Source organism: Quercus lobata, chromosome 3 (genome assembly GCF_001633185.2).
Source record: "Quercus lobata isolate SW786 chromosome 3, ValleyOak3.0 Primary Assembly, whole genome shotgun sequence".
Taxonomy (NCBI): domain Eukaryota; kingdom Viridiplantae; phylum Streptophyta; class Magnoliopsida; order Fagales; family Fagaceae; genus Quercus; species Quercus lobata.
The window spans coordinates 9504207-9519587 of NC_044906.1; the positions used below are offsets into that span (position 1 = coordinate 9504207).

General features: G+C 45.8%; 4 protein-coding genes across 4 annotated transcripts; 3 read left to right on the forward strand and 1 right to left on the reverse strand.

The window, feature by feature from the left end:
* The first annotated feature begins 832 nt into the window (after positions 1 to 832).
* Positions 833 to 1804, forward strand: LOC115980273. The gene has a single exon (XM_031102541.1). The coding sequence runs from the start codon at positions 833 to 835 to the stop codon at positions 1802 to 1804; it is 972 nt and encodes a 323-aa protein (XP_030958401.1).
* Positions 1805 to 6299: 4495 nt separating this feature from the next.
* Positions 6300 to 7333, reverse strand: LOC115980274. Its single transcript, XM_031102543.1, has 2 exons — positions 6908 to 7333; positions 6300 to 6830 (listed from the first exon to the last, which is right to left on the reverse strand). Exons 1-2 carry the CDS (start codon positions 7331 to 7333, stop codon positions 6300 to 6302), a joined length of 957 nt encoding a protein of 318 aa, XP_030958403.1.
* Positions 7334 to 9546: 2213 nt separating this feature from the next.
* Positions 9547 to 10452, forward strand: LOC115980275. The gene has a single exon (XM_031102544.1). It carries the CDS (start codon positions 9547 to 9549, stop codon positions 10450 to 10452), a length of 906 nt encoding a protein of 301 aa, XP_030958404.1.
* A 6-nt stretch (positions 10453 to 10458) lies between these two features.
* LOC115980276 lies at positions 10459 to 11481 on the forward strand. The gene has a single exon (XM_031102545.1). It carries the CDS (start codon positions 10459 to 10461, stop codon positions 11479 to 11481), a length of 1023 nt encoding a protein of 340 aa, XP_030958405.1.
* The last annotated feature ends 3900 nt before the right edge of the window (positions 11482 to 15381 follow it).

Below are 15381 nucleotides of genomic sequence, written 5' to 3' on the forward strand. Positions count from 1 at the left end.
GGCGGCTGCAATGGCGGAATTGACTCGCCAAAACCAGGAGTTAAGGATGGAGATCAGTCAGAGAAGACAGACACGTGAGGAACACGCAGGACAGACGCAAGACCATGGTGACAGAGAGAATACTGAGGTTGGAAGCCAGTTTAGAGGCACCACTTCACGGGTAGTGCCACACTTGAAAGAGGAGATGGTCCAAATGAAGAAAGTCATGGAGGAGATGAAGGAGAACATGAGGAAAACTAATCCTATAGAAGATTTGGTCCACAGAACAGATTCTCCTTTTACGGCTTCCATCAATGGCCACCCCTTACCATCAAAGTTCAAACTGCCTTCCCTGGACTCGTATGATGGGACGCGTGACCCCTTTGATCACATTGCAACATTCAAGACGACAATGCACCTCCAAGGGGTCCCTGATGAAATCATGTGTCGAGCCTTCCTTACTACCCTTAAAGGCCCAGCACGAGTTTGGTTCAGTAAAATCCCCCCAAGTTCCGTAAGTTCTTTCGAAAAGTTAAGCAAATTGTTTGTTAACAATTTCATCGGGGGACAGAGGCACAAGCGCTCTTCGTCCAGCTTACTGACCATAGAACAAGGGGAGAACTAAAGCTTACGGTCATTCATCACTCGCTTCAACAGAGAAGCCCTTAGCGTGGACGAGGTGGACGACAAGCTTCTACTGGCAGCCTTCCACAATGGGATTAATTCGGATTTGTTTATCCACAAGCTATACGAGAAGGAGCCTCAAACCATGGCCGAGCTCGTCCATTCGGCTCAGAACTTCATGAATGCAGAAGATGCAATCATAGCCAAGAAGAGGAAAAGAGCTGAGAGGATGGAAGCGCACCCAGCTCGACACTCAGAACAAGCCCTTCGTCCAAAGAAGGGACGGACGGAAGATAGGAAGGAACGAGATGGCAGGAAGACAGGTCCCATGGGAAGAAGCCAGAACTATACGCCCCTGAACGCTCCACTTAATCAGGTGTTCATGCAAATCAAAGACGATCCTTCTTTAAAATGGCCAGAGAAGATGAAAGGGGATCCCAACAAGCGCAATAAGAACAAATATTGTCGCTTTCACAGGGACCATGGGCATGACACGGATGAATGTTATGACCTAAAACAGCAAATTGAGAACCTCATCAGGCAAGGAAAGTTGAAGCACTTCGTTGGAAGGGATCGTACAGATGAGAAGCTGAAAGGCAAAATGGAGGAATCATCCCGGCCCCCACTTGGAGAGATAAGGATTATCGTTGGAGGGAACCCGATGGGGCAATCTTTCAAGTCGAAGAAGACGTATCTCAAAGCGGTACAAAATGTCCAGCTCTCTGGACGACCACCAAGGACGAGATTAATGGACGAGCCAACCATTTCCTTCACCGATGAAGATGCTGAGAGGATCCATCACCCGCACGACGATGCGATCGTCATTACACTGCTCATTGCAGATTATACAACCAGAAGAGTATTAGTTGACAATGGAAGTTCAGCAGACATATTGTACTACCCCGCCTTCCAACAGATGAGGCTTGGACGAGATCAACTTCGTCCAGTATGCTCGCCGCTGATAGGATTTGGAGGAATGAAGGTGCAGCCCGTGGGTACCATTACATTACCAGTGGTGGTAGGGTCATACCCGCAACAGATAACCAAGGAAGTCAATTTCCTCGTGGTAGACTGTACTTCTTCATACAATGCCATCATTGGAAGACCCACTCTTAATAGTTGGAAGGCGATAACCTCGACCTACCATCTATCAGTCAAATTCCCTACTGAGTACGGGATAGGACAAGCACAAGGAGATTAGTTGGCAGCTAGAGAATGCTACTTAGCCATGATGGCTTTGGACGAACAGATGCAAACAATGAGCATCGAGGAGAGAAGAGTTATTGCAGAGCCCACGGAAGTGTTGGAAGATGTTCTTTTGCAAGAAGATGATCCTGAGAAATTTACCAGAATTGGAACAGGTATGAAGGAGAAGGCAAGAGAAGACCTCATCCAGTTCCTGAGAAAAAGTATCGACGTTTTTGCATGGAGTCATGACGACATGCCAGGAATCGACCCAAGTGTGATCACTCATCGATTGAATGTATACCCCCTTTTTAAGCCTATCCGTCAGAAGAAGAGGGTATTCGCTCCCGAGAGGGACAAGGCAATCAAGGAAGAGGTTCAAAAACTAACCACGGCAAAGTTCATTAAGGAAGTCTATTACCCGGACTGGTTAGCCAATGTGGTGATGGTGAAGAAAGTTAATGGAAAGTGGAGAATGTGTGTAGACTTCACTGACTTGAACAAAGCATGTCCCAAGGATAGTTATCCTCTACCACGCATTGATCAATTGGTGGACTCTACTGCTGGCCATCAGTTGCTGAGCTTCATGGATGCCTTCTCAGGATATAATCAGATCAAGATGGATGAAGCCGATCAGGAAAAAACTTCCTTCATTACCAGCCAAGGCTTGTTTTGCTACAAAGTGATGCCCTTCGGCTTGAAGAACGCAAGGGCAACTTATCAAAGGTTAGTGAATCATATGTTTCGTCCACAAATAGGACGGAATGTGGAGGTTTATGTCGACGACATGCTTGTGAAGAGCATAGACGAGGGAAGCCATCTAGACGACCTACAGGAAACCTTTGAAACACTTCGGCGATATAAGATGAAGTTGAACCCAAGCAAGTGTGCATTCGGAGTATCGTCGGGAAAGTTTCTGGGATTCATGGTCTCGCAAAGAGGAATTGAGGCAAATCCGGACAAGATCCAGGCTATATTGAACATGGAGCCACCAAAGAATATTAAAGAAGTCCAATCCCTCACAGGACGAGTTGCCGCCTTGAACAGGTTTGTTTCGAAAGCCACAGATAAGTGTTTACCTTTCTTTAAAGTCCTCAGGAAGGCATTTGAGTGGACGGACGAATGCCAAAGGGCCTTCCAAGACCTGAAGGACTATCTCACAACTGCCCCATTATTAAGTCCATCCGTGCAAGGAGAAGATCTGTACTTATACTTAGCGGTGTCCCCACACGCTGTAAGTTCAGCTTTAATCAGAGAAGAGGGGAAAATACAAAAACCGGTGTACTACACTAGCCGGGCACTCAGAGGAGCAGAGGAAAGATATCCGCTCATGGAGAAATTGGCTTTTGCACTGATAACGGCTTCTAGGAAGTTGAGACATTACTTCCAAGTTCATGTCATCAATGTCATGACGGATCATCCGCTTAAGAAGGCAATGAACAAGTTGGAAGCCGCAGGACGACTGATTCAGTGGGCAGTTGAACTTAGCGAATTCGACATTCGGTACCAACCGAGAAATGCAATAAAGGCTCAAGCCCTAGCAGATTTCATCGCAGAGTTCACTCCAAGTTACGAAGACCTGGGGGAAAGAGAGTACAACAAATGGGTCGACCATGTAGATGGATCATCTACATTATATGCTGGAGGAATAGGAGTTGTTTTGCAGTCGTCGGAAGGGGACAAATTGAAATACAAGGCCCGTCTGCAATACCAGACTACTAACAATGAAGTGGAGTATGAAGCCCTTTTAAAGGGGTTGGAACTGGCCAAATCTGTAGAAGCAGACACAATACTTGTCATGGGAGATTCTCAACTGGTCATGGGCCAAGTCAATGGAACATATGAAGCCAAGGAAGACAGAATGAAGAAGTATCTAAGGAAGGTAGTACGCCTTGTGAAGAAATTCAAAAAAGCAGATTTTGTTCAAATCCCAAGGGAAGAGAATGTAGAGGCAGATACTCTGGCGAAGGAAGCATCTGCGAATGAGGCGTTGGACGATATAGATGGTGTATACTACATGCCAAGTATAGACCTTCCAGAACTGATGCAGATAGAGGGAGAAGGAAATTGGATGACCCCAATAGTGTCCTACTTAAAGGACGGAAGGCTTCCAGAAGAGAAGGACGAAGCTAGGAAGCTCAAGGTCAAGTCAGCCAGGTATGTGCTCATAGACGAGGTGTTATACAAGAGAGGTTTTTCCCAGCCTCTCTTAAGATGTTTGGCTCCAGACGAAGCGAATTACATGTTGAGGGAGGTTCACGAAGGAGCATGCGGAAACCATTCAGGAGCCAGATCACTCGTCCATAAAGTCATCCGTAGCGGATTCTATTGGCCAACCATCCAAGCTGATGCTAAAGCATATGTCAAAGTTTGTGATCAATGTCAACGCTTCAGCAACATTCCCAGACAACCAGCAGAATATCTCACGCCAATGATGGCCCCTTGGCATTTTGCGCAATGGGGACTAGACATTTTGGGGCCCTTTCCGACTGGAACTCGGCAAATGAAATTTCTGGTGGTGGGAATAGATTACTTCACAAAATGGGTGGAAGCCGAACCCTTAGCCAAAATTACGCAGCAGAATGTCAAGAACTTCGTCTGGAAGAACATTGTATGCAGATTCGGAGTACCTAGAGTACTAGTGTCTGACAATGGACGATAGTTTGACAATACACCTTTCAGGGAATTTTGTGAACAGCTTGGAATGAAGAACCATTACTCCTCATCTTCCCACCCACAGGCCAATGGCCAGGCAGAAGTAGCGAACCGATCCTTGCTGAAGATCATCAAGACTCGACTTGAAGGGGCAAAGGGAATATGGCCGGATGAATTACCAGGTGTTTTATGGGCTTATAGAACGACAGCGAGAACTCCAACAGGAGAAACTCCTTTTAAACTAGCCTACGGAAGCGAGGCAGTTATACCAGCAGAAGTACACATGACGAGCCACAGGGTGAGGAAGTATCAAACTGAAGAAAACGAGGAACAGCTCCGTCTTAACCTTGACCTTATGGACGAGGTCAGGATGGATGCAGAGCAGAGGACAGCAAGGTACAAAAATCTAATGGCAAGACAATATGACGCTATGGTGAAGCCTAGGCGTTTCAACATCGGGGATCTCGTCTTGAAGAGGGTTACCTTGGCAACAAGAAACCCGGCCTACGGGAAACTTGGCCCAAATTGGGAAGGACCTTATAGGGTTATCAACTGCAAAAGGCAAGGATCCTACTATTTGGAAGCTTTGGATGGGCGGAGGCTGGAACACCCTTGGAATGTTGAGCACCTCAGGAAGTACCATCAATAAGTGCTGACTCTTCACCAGTGTCCTTGGACGAGATATCCGGACGAGCAGAAGTGTTTACTACTATTAAGTGTTTTTAAGTATTTTAATAATCCCCTAGAAAGTACATTAGTGTTTTCACTTTTGTGCTATTCATGGATGAGTTGGTTTGTATTTCTAATTCAATAAGGCACTAGCTCATGAGCATGTGCCATGCCTGTGGACGAATGATTACATAAGTTTGGGTTTTCAAATATATATATTGTTTTAAAGTATATTATTGGAATCCTTATATGATCATTTAGATTGATCCGCAAAAAAGAAAGCGAGCATGGACGAATGAAATCCTTGGACGAAAGGACATATCGTCCATGAGCTCTCCTCCAAAGGAAAGATGAAAAGGTACATCCGTCCAAAGCAAGAGACGAGATGAAACCTAAGCTGAAAATGAAGCTAAGGTCCATCCGTCCGTAACACAGGACGAGATGAAACCTAACCCAAAATTGAAACTAAGGTTCATCCGTCCAGAACATAGGACGAGATGAAACCTAACCTAAAAATTGAAGCGAAGTTTCATCCGTCCAGAACATAGGACGAGATGAAAAATAAGCTGAAAATAAAGCGAAGTTTCATCCGTCCAGAACAAAGGACGAGATGAAAAGGGAATACTCGTCTAGACCTCAAGACGAGATGAATTCCCAAAAGTGTTCGTCCAAGACGCGGACGAGCGAAGACTTCAAAACTAGCTTAACAATCCATTACATTGGACGAGAAATCGCTAAAAAGTCTAATCATCAAGGACGACAAAATGATCGTCCATAATTTTGGAATAATGAAAAATCTAGCCAAAAGGAACCAATTTACTTTCTTGGTGATGTAATAAAATTCACCCCCATGCCCAAGACGAGGTGAAGTGAATTCCTAGATGGACGAACCACACATTGATGAAAATAAAAATTTCATACATAAAGCTGGAAACATATATATTCAAACACAATGGAAGTAAAAATAGAAGTATTCATTTCTTTCATGAAATTCTAAGGGTGGACGACCAACGTCCAAAAACCCCTTTAGTTTTGAATATGAAAATGTATATAAAACTCGTCCATAATCCTGGACGAGATGATTGTACTTGCATAAACTTTAAAAAAGAAAAAGAAGTAAAAAGCCCAAAACAACAGGCACTTCTATGAAAAGGAAAATAAAAGTAAATTTTCTAAGGAAATAGATTTCACTTGGGCAAGCTCGTCTTGGGATCGTCCTGAATGACTTCAGTGTTAGCATCGTCCATGATGTTGACATCCTCGGAACTCGTCTGCAACGCGGAACTCTCTGTAGCAAGAGGGAGCTTGAACGAGTTGAAGTCCAAATCAGGATACGCCTCATTGGCATCAGCACGGAAGTCTTCATACCCAGCTGCATAATGACTGTCTAGACGATTCTTGTACTCGTCAGACTTCTTAAAGGCAGCAATTGCTTCCTCACGTGCCTTCTCCAAGGACGAGGTAAGCTCTGAAACTTGTCCCTCGAGATGGACGATGCGGGTATCCTTCTCTAAGTTGTCAGCTTTGAGCTCCTCTACTTCGTTCTTCAACTTCGTCTCGCTTCCCAGCAGACGATTAAAATCCTCTGTCAACCTAATGACCTCCCCCTTCTTAAGCAAAACCTCATGGCCCAGCTCCTTAGCCTTATCCTTGGCTGTCTTGGCCTCTGTAGCAAGCTCCTTGGCCTGGCAGGTCGCTGTATAAAACTTTGACATAGCCTGCATTTCGACGAAAAGGAGTTAGACATTTCATTCAAAATTAAATGTCTACACACAAGGACGAGGAAGAAATTTACCTTGAAAAGGTCATGGATGCCAGAACGCTCAAACTCCTTCACTGACATGTTGTAACATTCGTTAACCTCATGATCAGTGACGATCCCTTTGAACGTCCTCCATGCATAACCCTCGTCCAGAACCAAATTAGAGGGACGATCAGAGGATTCAGACGAGCCAGACTTGTGAGAAGTTTTGGGAGCAGGGGGAGGATCAGACGGAACAGGATGAACCGTTTGGACGGGCTCCACGTCCACCACAGGCTCGTCCAAGTTCACTGTTGATGGCACGAACTTGGGAACCTTTGGGAGAGAAGTCCTTGGCTTTTGTTTTTTGTGGCCACGACGACTGGGGAGGTCGTCCAGATCCACAGTACTCGAGATTGATTTAGACTTCCTTCTTCCCAGCCTGGACGGAAGCCACTTTAGCAGTAGGGGCAGCAACATCCTCGTCCCCGCTAGCCACTGTTTTCTCCTTGTTTTCCCTCATCGTGCTTATTCCTATGATGAGGAAATTTAATATATAAAAAAAGAAAAAGGGAAAGGAGAGCTGAAACAGTGGACGATCACTTACTTCGACGAGTGAGCTCCTCGTGACTTAAATTCTCAGCAGTAGGAGTTGGACCGAGTCCCCAAGTTGCTAGACGAGAAAAAGTAACCAAGTCGTGGAAAGTCCTTCCTGGAAAAGTGCGAACCACTTCTATCTGATCCAAGAGAAGCTTATCCAAACGTGGACGAACGACAGCTGCATCACCAAGATAAAAGGTTAGACGAGTGACAGATAAAAATTTTTTGAAGGACAAACAAGATAAAATGGAAAGAAAAACATACCCTCAGGACGAAGACGACCTAGAGGGCTGGTAAAAGGAGGGAAGAGGGGAATACCCACATCAGCTGGGTCCCCAGCCCAATTTCCAGAAATAATAAAAAATTCTTTTTTCCAAAGCCGGTCAGACGAACTACGGCCCGTTATTAGACTGTAATATGAACCTCTGGACGAGAACTGGTAGAACCCAGCAGATTTTTTGATCTCTGAGGGCTTATAACAGTAAAGGAACTCGTCCACTGTAATTGGACGGTTCCCTTCCAATGCCTCACGCCATAATATTTGCATGGCAACTATCGTCCTCCAACCGTTGGGGTTGAGCTGGTTTGGCCCAATACCCAACCTTTGGAAGAGGTCTCTGCAGAAAGAGTTTAAGGGAAACCTAAGGCCAGCTAATAGGTAAGAAGCGTATACCCCTAAGCCAGAGGAAGGGGAACAACACCATTCTCCAGGCTGGGGTAGACGAGGGTTAAGCTCTTTAGGGATTTGGTATCTATCTACAAGAGTTTTTAACTTAGCACCGTCTAAGGTGGATGCTACCTCTGGGGCACAACTATAGATTACATCTTCGTCCTCTTCCTCGTCTTGAGGAGGACTTGATGGCTGTCTGGACGAGCTAGCCCCAGATCCAGAAGCCGCCCTACGTCGTTGTTCCTGAAATTCCTCTAAGGGAATGCCAGGAACCCCAGACGAGTAATGCTCGTCTGAGGAGTCACTACAGGACGAACTATCTACACTACCGTCACTCTCAGAAGAACCGTCCTGGTAGTCGTCTATCTCTCTCTCTAGACTAGAAGATGAAGGCATGGTTGAAATGTAGAGGACTTAAAATGAGAGCCTAAAAAGAAAAAAAGAAAGAGGAAATACCTGATGAAACTAGGACGAGAGCTAGACGAGAATCTTGGACGAGTTGGCAGAAGAGAGAATGAGGAAAAAAGTGAGGGGCATGAAAGAGAATGCGCTATTTATAGGCCCCAGCAACAGGGTCAACGAAGCGACACTCACCACTCAGAGATTGACACGTGGCGATCCCTTTGGGAAACGAGATCGACGCGACTGGCCAACCAACGGTTTCGTGACACGTGGCGTACGAAAAAGCGAAACTTTGTTGAAATCACGACAATGTCCTGGACGACCCTTTGGACAAAGGGGCAACTGATAGAGAAGCGGAAAATAATTCCATCTCCAGCTCGTCCAACGGGCTCGTCCAGAGCCTACAACGCAGGATTGATCCCAGAGTTTATCCAGAAGAAGAAGAAGCGTCCATGAATAATAGCACCACTCCATAAACTGTCCTCCATGGAAGACATGATCGTCCATTAGGTTCGTCCATGAACAATCGATAGATATCTTTGGACGAACCAAACCGTCCTACGCTAGACAGACGGAAGCTCAACACTTAGACTTTCAACAAACCCTTCGAATAAGTTAACTTCCATTAGCGGTTACAATTTTATATCCGTTGAGGTAGTTAACTCCGGAGTTGTTGGTTTCCACAAATCCTGGAACGGTTATTGGACAAGTAACCGTCCCAGGCTCCCTATATAAGGGACCGGTCTGAACCCGACAGAGGGTAAGATTTTCACTCAGACAATTTTCCAAAATACTTGGAACTTCCTTCTCTACAAAACTAACTTCTCCATCGGAGGGGGTTCGACCGGTCTTCTCCGGTCTCCTCTTTGATTGCGTTTCCTTCCTTGCAGGCCATCAACCGTTTCGATAGCCCACCGAAGCCAGGCCATCCACCTTACTGATTCGGAGCGATATCAGTTGGCGCCGTCTGTGGGAAGCGAAGGTTGTTTTGCGACTTTCTTTTCCGCGACAAAGGGTTAGGATGGTTAGGACCAGGTCGAGGGCTACTAGCCCTGGCCGTCAGGGAAGCAAAGGCGCTTCAAGTGATCCCCAGCGTGATCGCCAATCTGCACCAGTCATGCAGACGTCATCCGTTCAGAATATGCAATCCATGGCGGCTGCAATGGCGGAATTGACTCGCCAAAACCAGGAGTTAAGGATGAAGATCACTCAGAGAAGACAGACACGTGAGGAACATGCAGGGCAGACACAAGGCCATGATGACACACAGAATACTGAGATTGGAAGTCAGTTTAGAGGCACCACTTCACGGACAGTGCCACACTTAAAAGAGGAGATGGACCAAATGAAGAAAGTCATGGAGGAGATGAAGGAGAACATGAGGAGAACGAATCCTATAGAGGATTTGGTCCACAGGACTGACTCTCCTTTTACGGCTTCCATCAATGGCCACCCTCTACCATCAAAGTTCAAACTACCTTCCCTGGACTCGTATGATGGGACACGTGACCCCTTCGATCACATTGCAACATTCAAGACAACAATGCACCTTCAAGGGGTCCCTGATGAAATCATGTGTCGAGCCTTCCCTACTACTCTTAAAGGCCCGGCACGAGTTTGGTTCAGCAAGATCCCCCCAAGTTCCGTAAGTTCTTTCGAAGAGTTAAGCAAATTGTTTGTTAACAATTTCATCGGGGGACAGAGGCACAAGCGCTCTTCGTCCAGCTTACTGACCATAGAACAAGGGGAGAACGAAAGCCTGCGGTCATTCATCACTCGCTTCAACAGAGAAGCCCTCAGTGTGGACGAGGTGGACGACAAGCTTCTACTAGCAGCCTTCCACAACGGGATTAATTCGGATTTATTTATCCACAAGCTATACGAGAAGGAACCTCAAACCATGGCCGAGCTCGTCCATTCGGCTTAGAACTTCATGAATGCAGAAGATGCAATCATAGCCAAGAAGAGGAAAAGAGTTGAGAGGATGGAAGCGCACCCAGCTCGACACTCAGAACAAGCCCCTCGTCCAAAGAAGGGACGGACGGAAGATAGGAAGGAACGAGATGGCAGGAAGACAGGTCCCTTGGGAAGAAGCCAGAACTATACGCCCCTGAACGCTCCACTTAATCAGGTGCTCATGCAGATCAAAGACGATCCCTCTTTAAAATGGCCAGAGAAGATGAAAGGGGATCCCAACAAGCGCAATAAGAACAAATATTATCGCTTTCACAGGGACCATGGGCATGACACGGATGAGTGTTATGACCTAAAACAGCAAATTGAGAACCTTATCAGGCAAGGAAAGTTGAAGCACTTCGTTGGAAGGGATCGTACAGATGAGAAGCTGAAAGGCAAAATGGAGGAATCATCCCGGCCCCCACTTGGAGAGATAAGGATTATCGTTGGAGGAAACCCGATGGGGCAATCTTCCAAGTCGAAGAAGACGTATCTCAAAGCGGTACAAAATGTCCAGCTCTCTGGACGAGCACCAAGGACGAGATCAATGGACGAGCCAACCATTTCCTTCACCGATGAAGATGCTGAGAGGATCCATCACCCGCATGACGATGCGATCGTCATTACACTGCTCATTGCAGATTATACAACCAGAAGGGTGTTAGTTGACAATGGAAGTTCAGCAGACATATTGTACTACCCCGCCTTCCAACAAATGAGGCTTGGACGAGATCGACTTCGTCCAGTATGCTCGCCGCTGATAGGATTTGGAGGAATGAAGGTGCAGCCCGTGGGTACCATTACATTACCAGTTGTGGTAGGGTCATACCCGCAACAGATAACCAAGGAAGTCAATTTCCTCGTGGTAGACTGTACTTCTTCATACAATGCCATCATTGGAAGACCCACTCTTAATAGTTGGAAGGCGATAACCTCGACCTACCATCTATCAGTCAAATTCCCTACGGAGTACGGGATAGGACAAGCACAAGGAGATTAGTTGGCAGCTAGAGAATGCTACTTAGCCATGATGGCTTTGGACGAACAGGTGCAGACAATGAGCATCGAGGAAAGGAAAGTTATTGCAGAGCCCACGGAAGTGTTGGAAGATGTTCTTTTGCAAGAAGATGATCCTGAGAAATTTACCAGAATTGGAACAGGTATGAAGGAGAAGGCAAGAGAAGACCTCATCCAGTTCCTGAGAAAAAGTATCGACGTTTTTGCATGGAGTCATGACGACATGCCAGGAATCGACCCAAGTGTGATCACTCATCGATTGAATGTATACCCCTTTTTTAAGCCTATCCGTCAGAAGAAGAGGGTATTCGCTCCCGAGAGGGACAAGGCAATCAAGGAAGAAGTTCAAAAACTGACCACGGCAAAGTTCATTAAGGAAGTCTATTACCCGGATTGGTTAGCCAATGTGGTGATGGTAAAGAAAGCTAATGGAAAGTGGAAAATGTGTGTAGACTTCACTGACTTGAACAAAGCATGTCCCAAGGATAGTTATCCTCTGCCGCGCATTGATCAATTGGTGGACTCTACTGCTGGCCATCAGTTGCTGAGCTTCATGGATGCCTTCTCAGGATATAATCAGATCAAGATGGATGAAGCCGATCAGGAAAAAACTTCCTTCATTACCAGCCAAGGCTTGTTTTGCTACAAAGTGATGCCCTTCGGCTTGAAGAACGCAGGGGCAACTTATCAAAGGTTAGTGAATCATATGTTTCGTACACAAATAGGACGGAATGTGGAGGTTTATGTCGACGACATGCTTGTGAAGAGCATAGACGAGGGAAGCCATCTAGACGACCTACAGGAAACCTTTGAAACACTTCGGCGATATAAGATGAAGTTGAACCCAAGCAAGTGTGCATTCGGAGTATCGTCGGGAAAGTTTCTGGGGTTCATGGTCTCGCAAAGAGGAATTGAGGCAAATCCGGACAAGATCCAGGCTATATTGAACATGGAGCCACCGAAGAATATTAAGGAAGTCCAATCCCTCACAGGACGAGTTGCTGCTTTGAACAAGTTTGTTTCGAAAGCCACAGATAAGTGTTTACCTTTCTTTAAAGTCCTCAGGAAGGCATTTGAGTGGACGGACGAATGCCAAAGGGCCTTCCAAGACCTGAAGGACTATCTCACAACTGCCCCATTATTAAGTCCATCCGTGCAAGGAGAAGAACTATACTTATACTTAGCGGTGTCCCCACACGCCGTAAGTTCAGCTTTAATCAGAGAAGAGGGAAAAATACAAAAACCGGTGTACTACACTAGCCGGGCACTCAGAGGAGCAGAGGGAAGATATCCGCTCATGGAGAAATTGGCTTTTGCACTGATAACGGCTTCTAGGAAGTTGAGACATTACTTCCAAGTTCATGTCATCAATGTCATGACGGACCATCCGCTTAAGAAGGCAATGAACAAGCTGGAAGCCGCAGGACGACTGATTCAATGGGCAGTTGAACTTAGCGAATTCGACATTCGGTACCAACCGAGAAATGCAATAAAGGCTCAAGCCCTAGCAGATTTCATCGCAGAGTTCACTCCAAGTTACGAAGACCTGGGGGAAGGAGAGTACAACAAATGGGTCGTCCATGTAGATGGATCATCTACATTATATGCTGGAGGAATAGGAGTTGTTTTGCAGTCGCCGGAAGGGGACAAATTGAAATACAGGGCCCGTCTGCAATACCAGACTACTAACAATGAAGTGGAGTATGAAGCCCTTTTGAAGGGGTTGGAACTGGCCAAATCTGTAGAAGCAGACTCAATACTTGTCATGGGAGACTCTCAACTGGTCATAGGCCAAGTCAATGGAACATGTGAAGCCAAGGAAGACAGAATGAAGAAATACCTAAGGAAGGTAGTACGCCTTGTGAAGAAATTCAAAAAAGCAGATTTTGTTCAAATCCCAAGGGAAGAGAATGTAGAGGCAGATACTCTGGCGAAGGAAGCATCTGCGAATGAGGCGTTGGACGATATAGATGGTGTATACTACATGCCAAGTATAGACCTTCCAGAATTGATGCAGATAGAGGGAGAAGGAAATTGGATGACCCCAATAGTGTCCTACTTAAAGGACGGAAGGCTTCCAGAAGAGAAGGACGAAGCTAGGAAGCTCAAGGTCAAGTCAGCCAGGTATGTGCTTATGGACGAGGTGTTATACAAGAGAGGTTTTTCCCAACCTCTCTTAAGATGTTTGGCTCCAGACGAAGCGAATTACATGTTGAGGGAGGTTCACGAAGGAGCATGCGGGAACCATTCAGGAGCCAGATCACTCGTCCATAAAGTCATCCGTAGCGGATTCTATTGGCCAACCATCCAAGCTGATGCTAAAGCATATGTCAAAGTATGTGATCAATGTCAACGCTTCAGCAACATTCCCAGACAACCAGCAGAATATCTCACGCCAATGATGGCCCCTTGGCCTTTTGCGCAATGGGGACTAGACATTTTGGGGCCCTTTCCGACTGGAACTCGGCAAATGAAATTTCTGGTAGTGGGAATAGATTACTTCACAAAATGGGTGGAAGCCGAACCCTTAGCCAAAATTACGCAGCAGAATGTCAAGAACTTCGTCTGGAAGAACATTGTATGCAGATTCGGAGTACCTAGAGTACTAGTGTCTGACAATGGACGACAGTTTGACAACACACCTTTCAGGGAATTTTGTGAACAGCTTGGAATGAAGAACCATTACTCCTCACCTTCCCACCCACAGGCCAATGGCCAGGCAGAAGTAGCGAACCGATCCTTGCTGAAGATCATCAAGACTCGGCTCGAAGGGGCAAAGGGAATATGGCCGGATGAATTACCAGGTGTTTTATGGGCTTATAGAACGACAGCGAGAACTCCAACAGGAGAAACTCCTTTTAAACTAGCCTACGGAAGCGAGGCAGTTATACCAGCAGAAGTACACATGACGAGCCACAGGGTGAGGAAGTATCAAACTGAAGAAAACGAGGAACAGCTCCGTCTTAACCTTGACCTTATGGACGAGGTCAGGATGGATGCAGAACAGAGGACAGCAAGGTACAAAAATCTCATGGCAAGACAATATGACGCTATGGTGAAGCCTAGGCGTTTCAACATCGGGGATCTCGTCTTGAAGAGGGTTACCTTGGCAACAAGAAACCCGGCCTACGGGAAACTTGGCCCAAATTGGGAAGGACCTTATAGGGTTATCAACTGCAAAAGGCAAGGATCCTACTATTTGGAAGCTTTGGATGGGCGGAGGCTGGAACACCCTTGGAATGTTGAGCACCTCAGGAAGTACCATCAATAAGTGCTAACTCTTCACCAGTGTCCTTGGACGAGATATCCGGACGAGCAGAAGTGTTTACTACTATCAAGTGTTTTTAAGTATTTTAATAATCCCCTAGAAAGTACATTAGTGTTTTCACTTTTGTGCTATTCATGGATGAGTTGGTTTGTATTTTTAATTCAATAAGGCACTAGCTCATGAGCATGTGCCATGCCTGTGGACGAATGATTACATAAGTTTGGGTTTTCAAATATATATATTGTTTTAAAGTATATTATTGGAATCCTTATATGTTCATTCAGATTGATCCGCAAAAAAGAAAGCGAGCATGGACGAATGAAATCCTTGGACGCAAGGACATATCGTCCATAAGCTTTCCTCCAAAGGAAAGATGAAAAGGTACATCGTCCAAAGCAAGAGACGAGATGAAACCTAAACTGAAAATGAAACTAAGGTCCATCCGTCCAGAACATAGGACGAGATGAAACCTAACCTAAAATTGAAACTAAGGTTCATCCGTCCAGAACATAGGACGAGATGAAACCTAACCTAAAATTGAAACTAAGGTTCATCCGTCCAGAACATAGGACGAGATGAAAAATAAGCTGAAAATAAAGCGAAGTTTTATCCGTC

What these genes read in the sequence shown, in the direction of transcription:
- LOC115980275 (XM_031102544.1), top strand. Translation starts at nt 9,547, where the DNA reads ATGGTTAGGACCAGGTCGAGGGCTACTAGCCCTGGCCGTCAGGGAAGC.
- LOC115980276 (XM_031102545.1), top strand. Translation starts at nt 10,459, where the DNA reads ATGAATGCAGAAGATGCAATCATAGCCAAGAAGAGGAAAAGAGTTGAG.
- LOC115980274 (XM_031102543.1), bottom strand. Translation starts at nt 7,333, where the DNA reads ATGTTGCTGCCCCTACTGCTAAAGTGGCTTCCGTCCAGGCTGGGAAGA. An exon ending in GCATCCATGACCTTTTCAAG is followed by an intron (nt 6,831 to 6,907) that starts GTAAATTTCTTC and finishes GTCGAAATGCAG; the next exon opens with GCTATGTCAAAGTTTTATAC.
- LOC115980273 (XM_031102541.1), top strand. Translation starts at nt 833, where the DNA reads ATGGAAGCGCACCCAGCTCGACACTCAGAACAAGCCCTTCGTCCAAAG.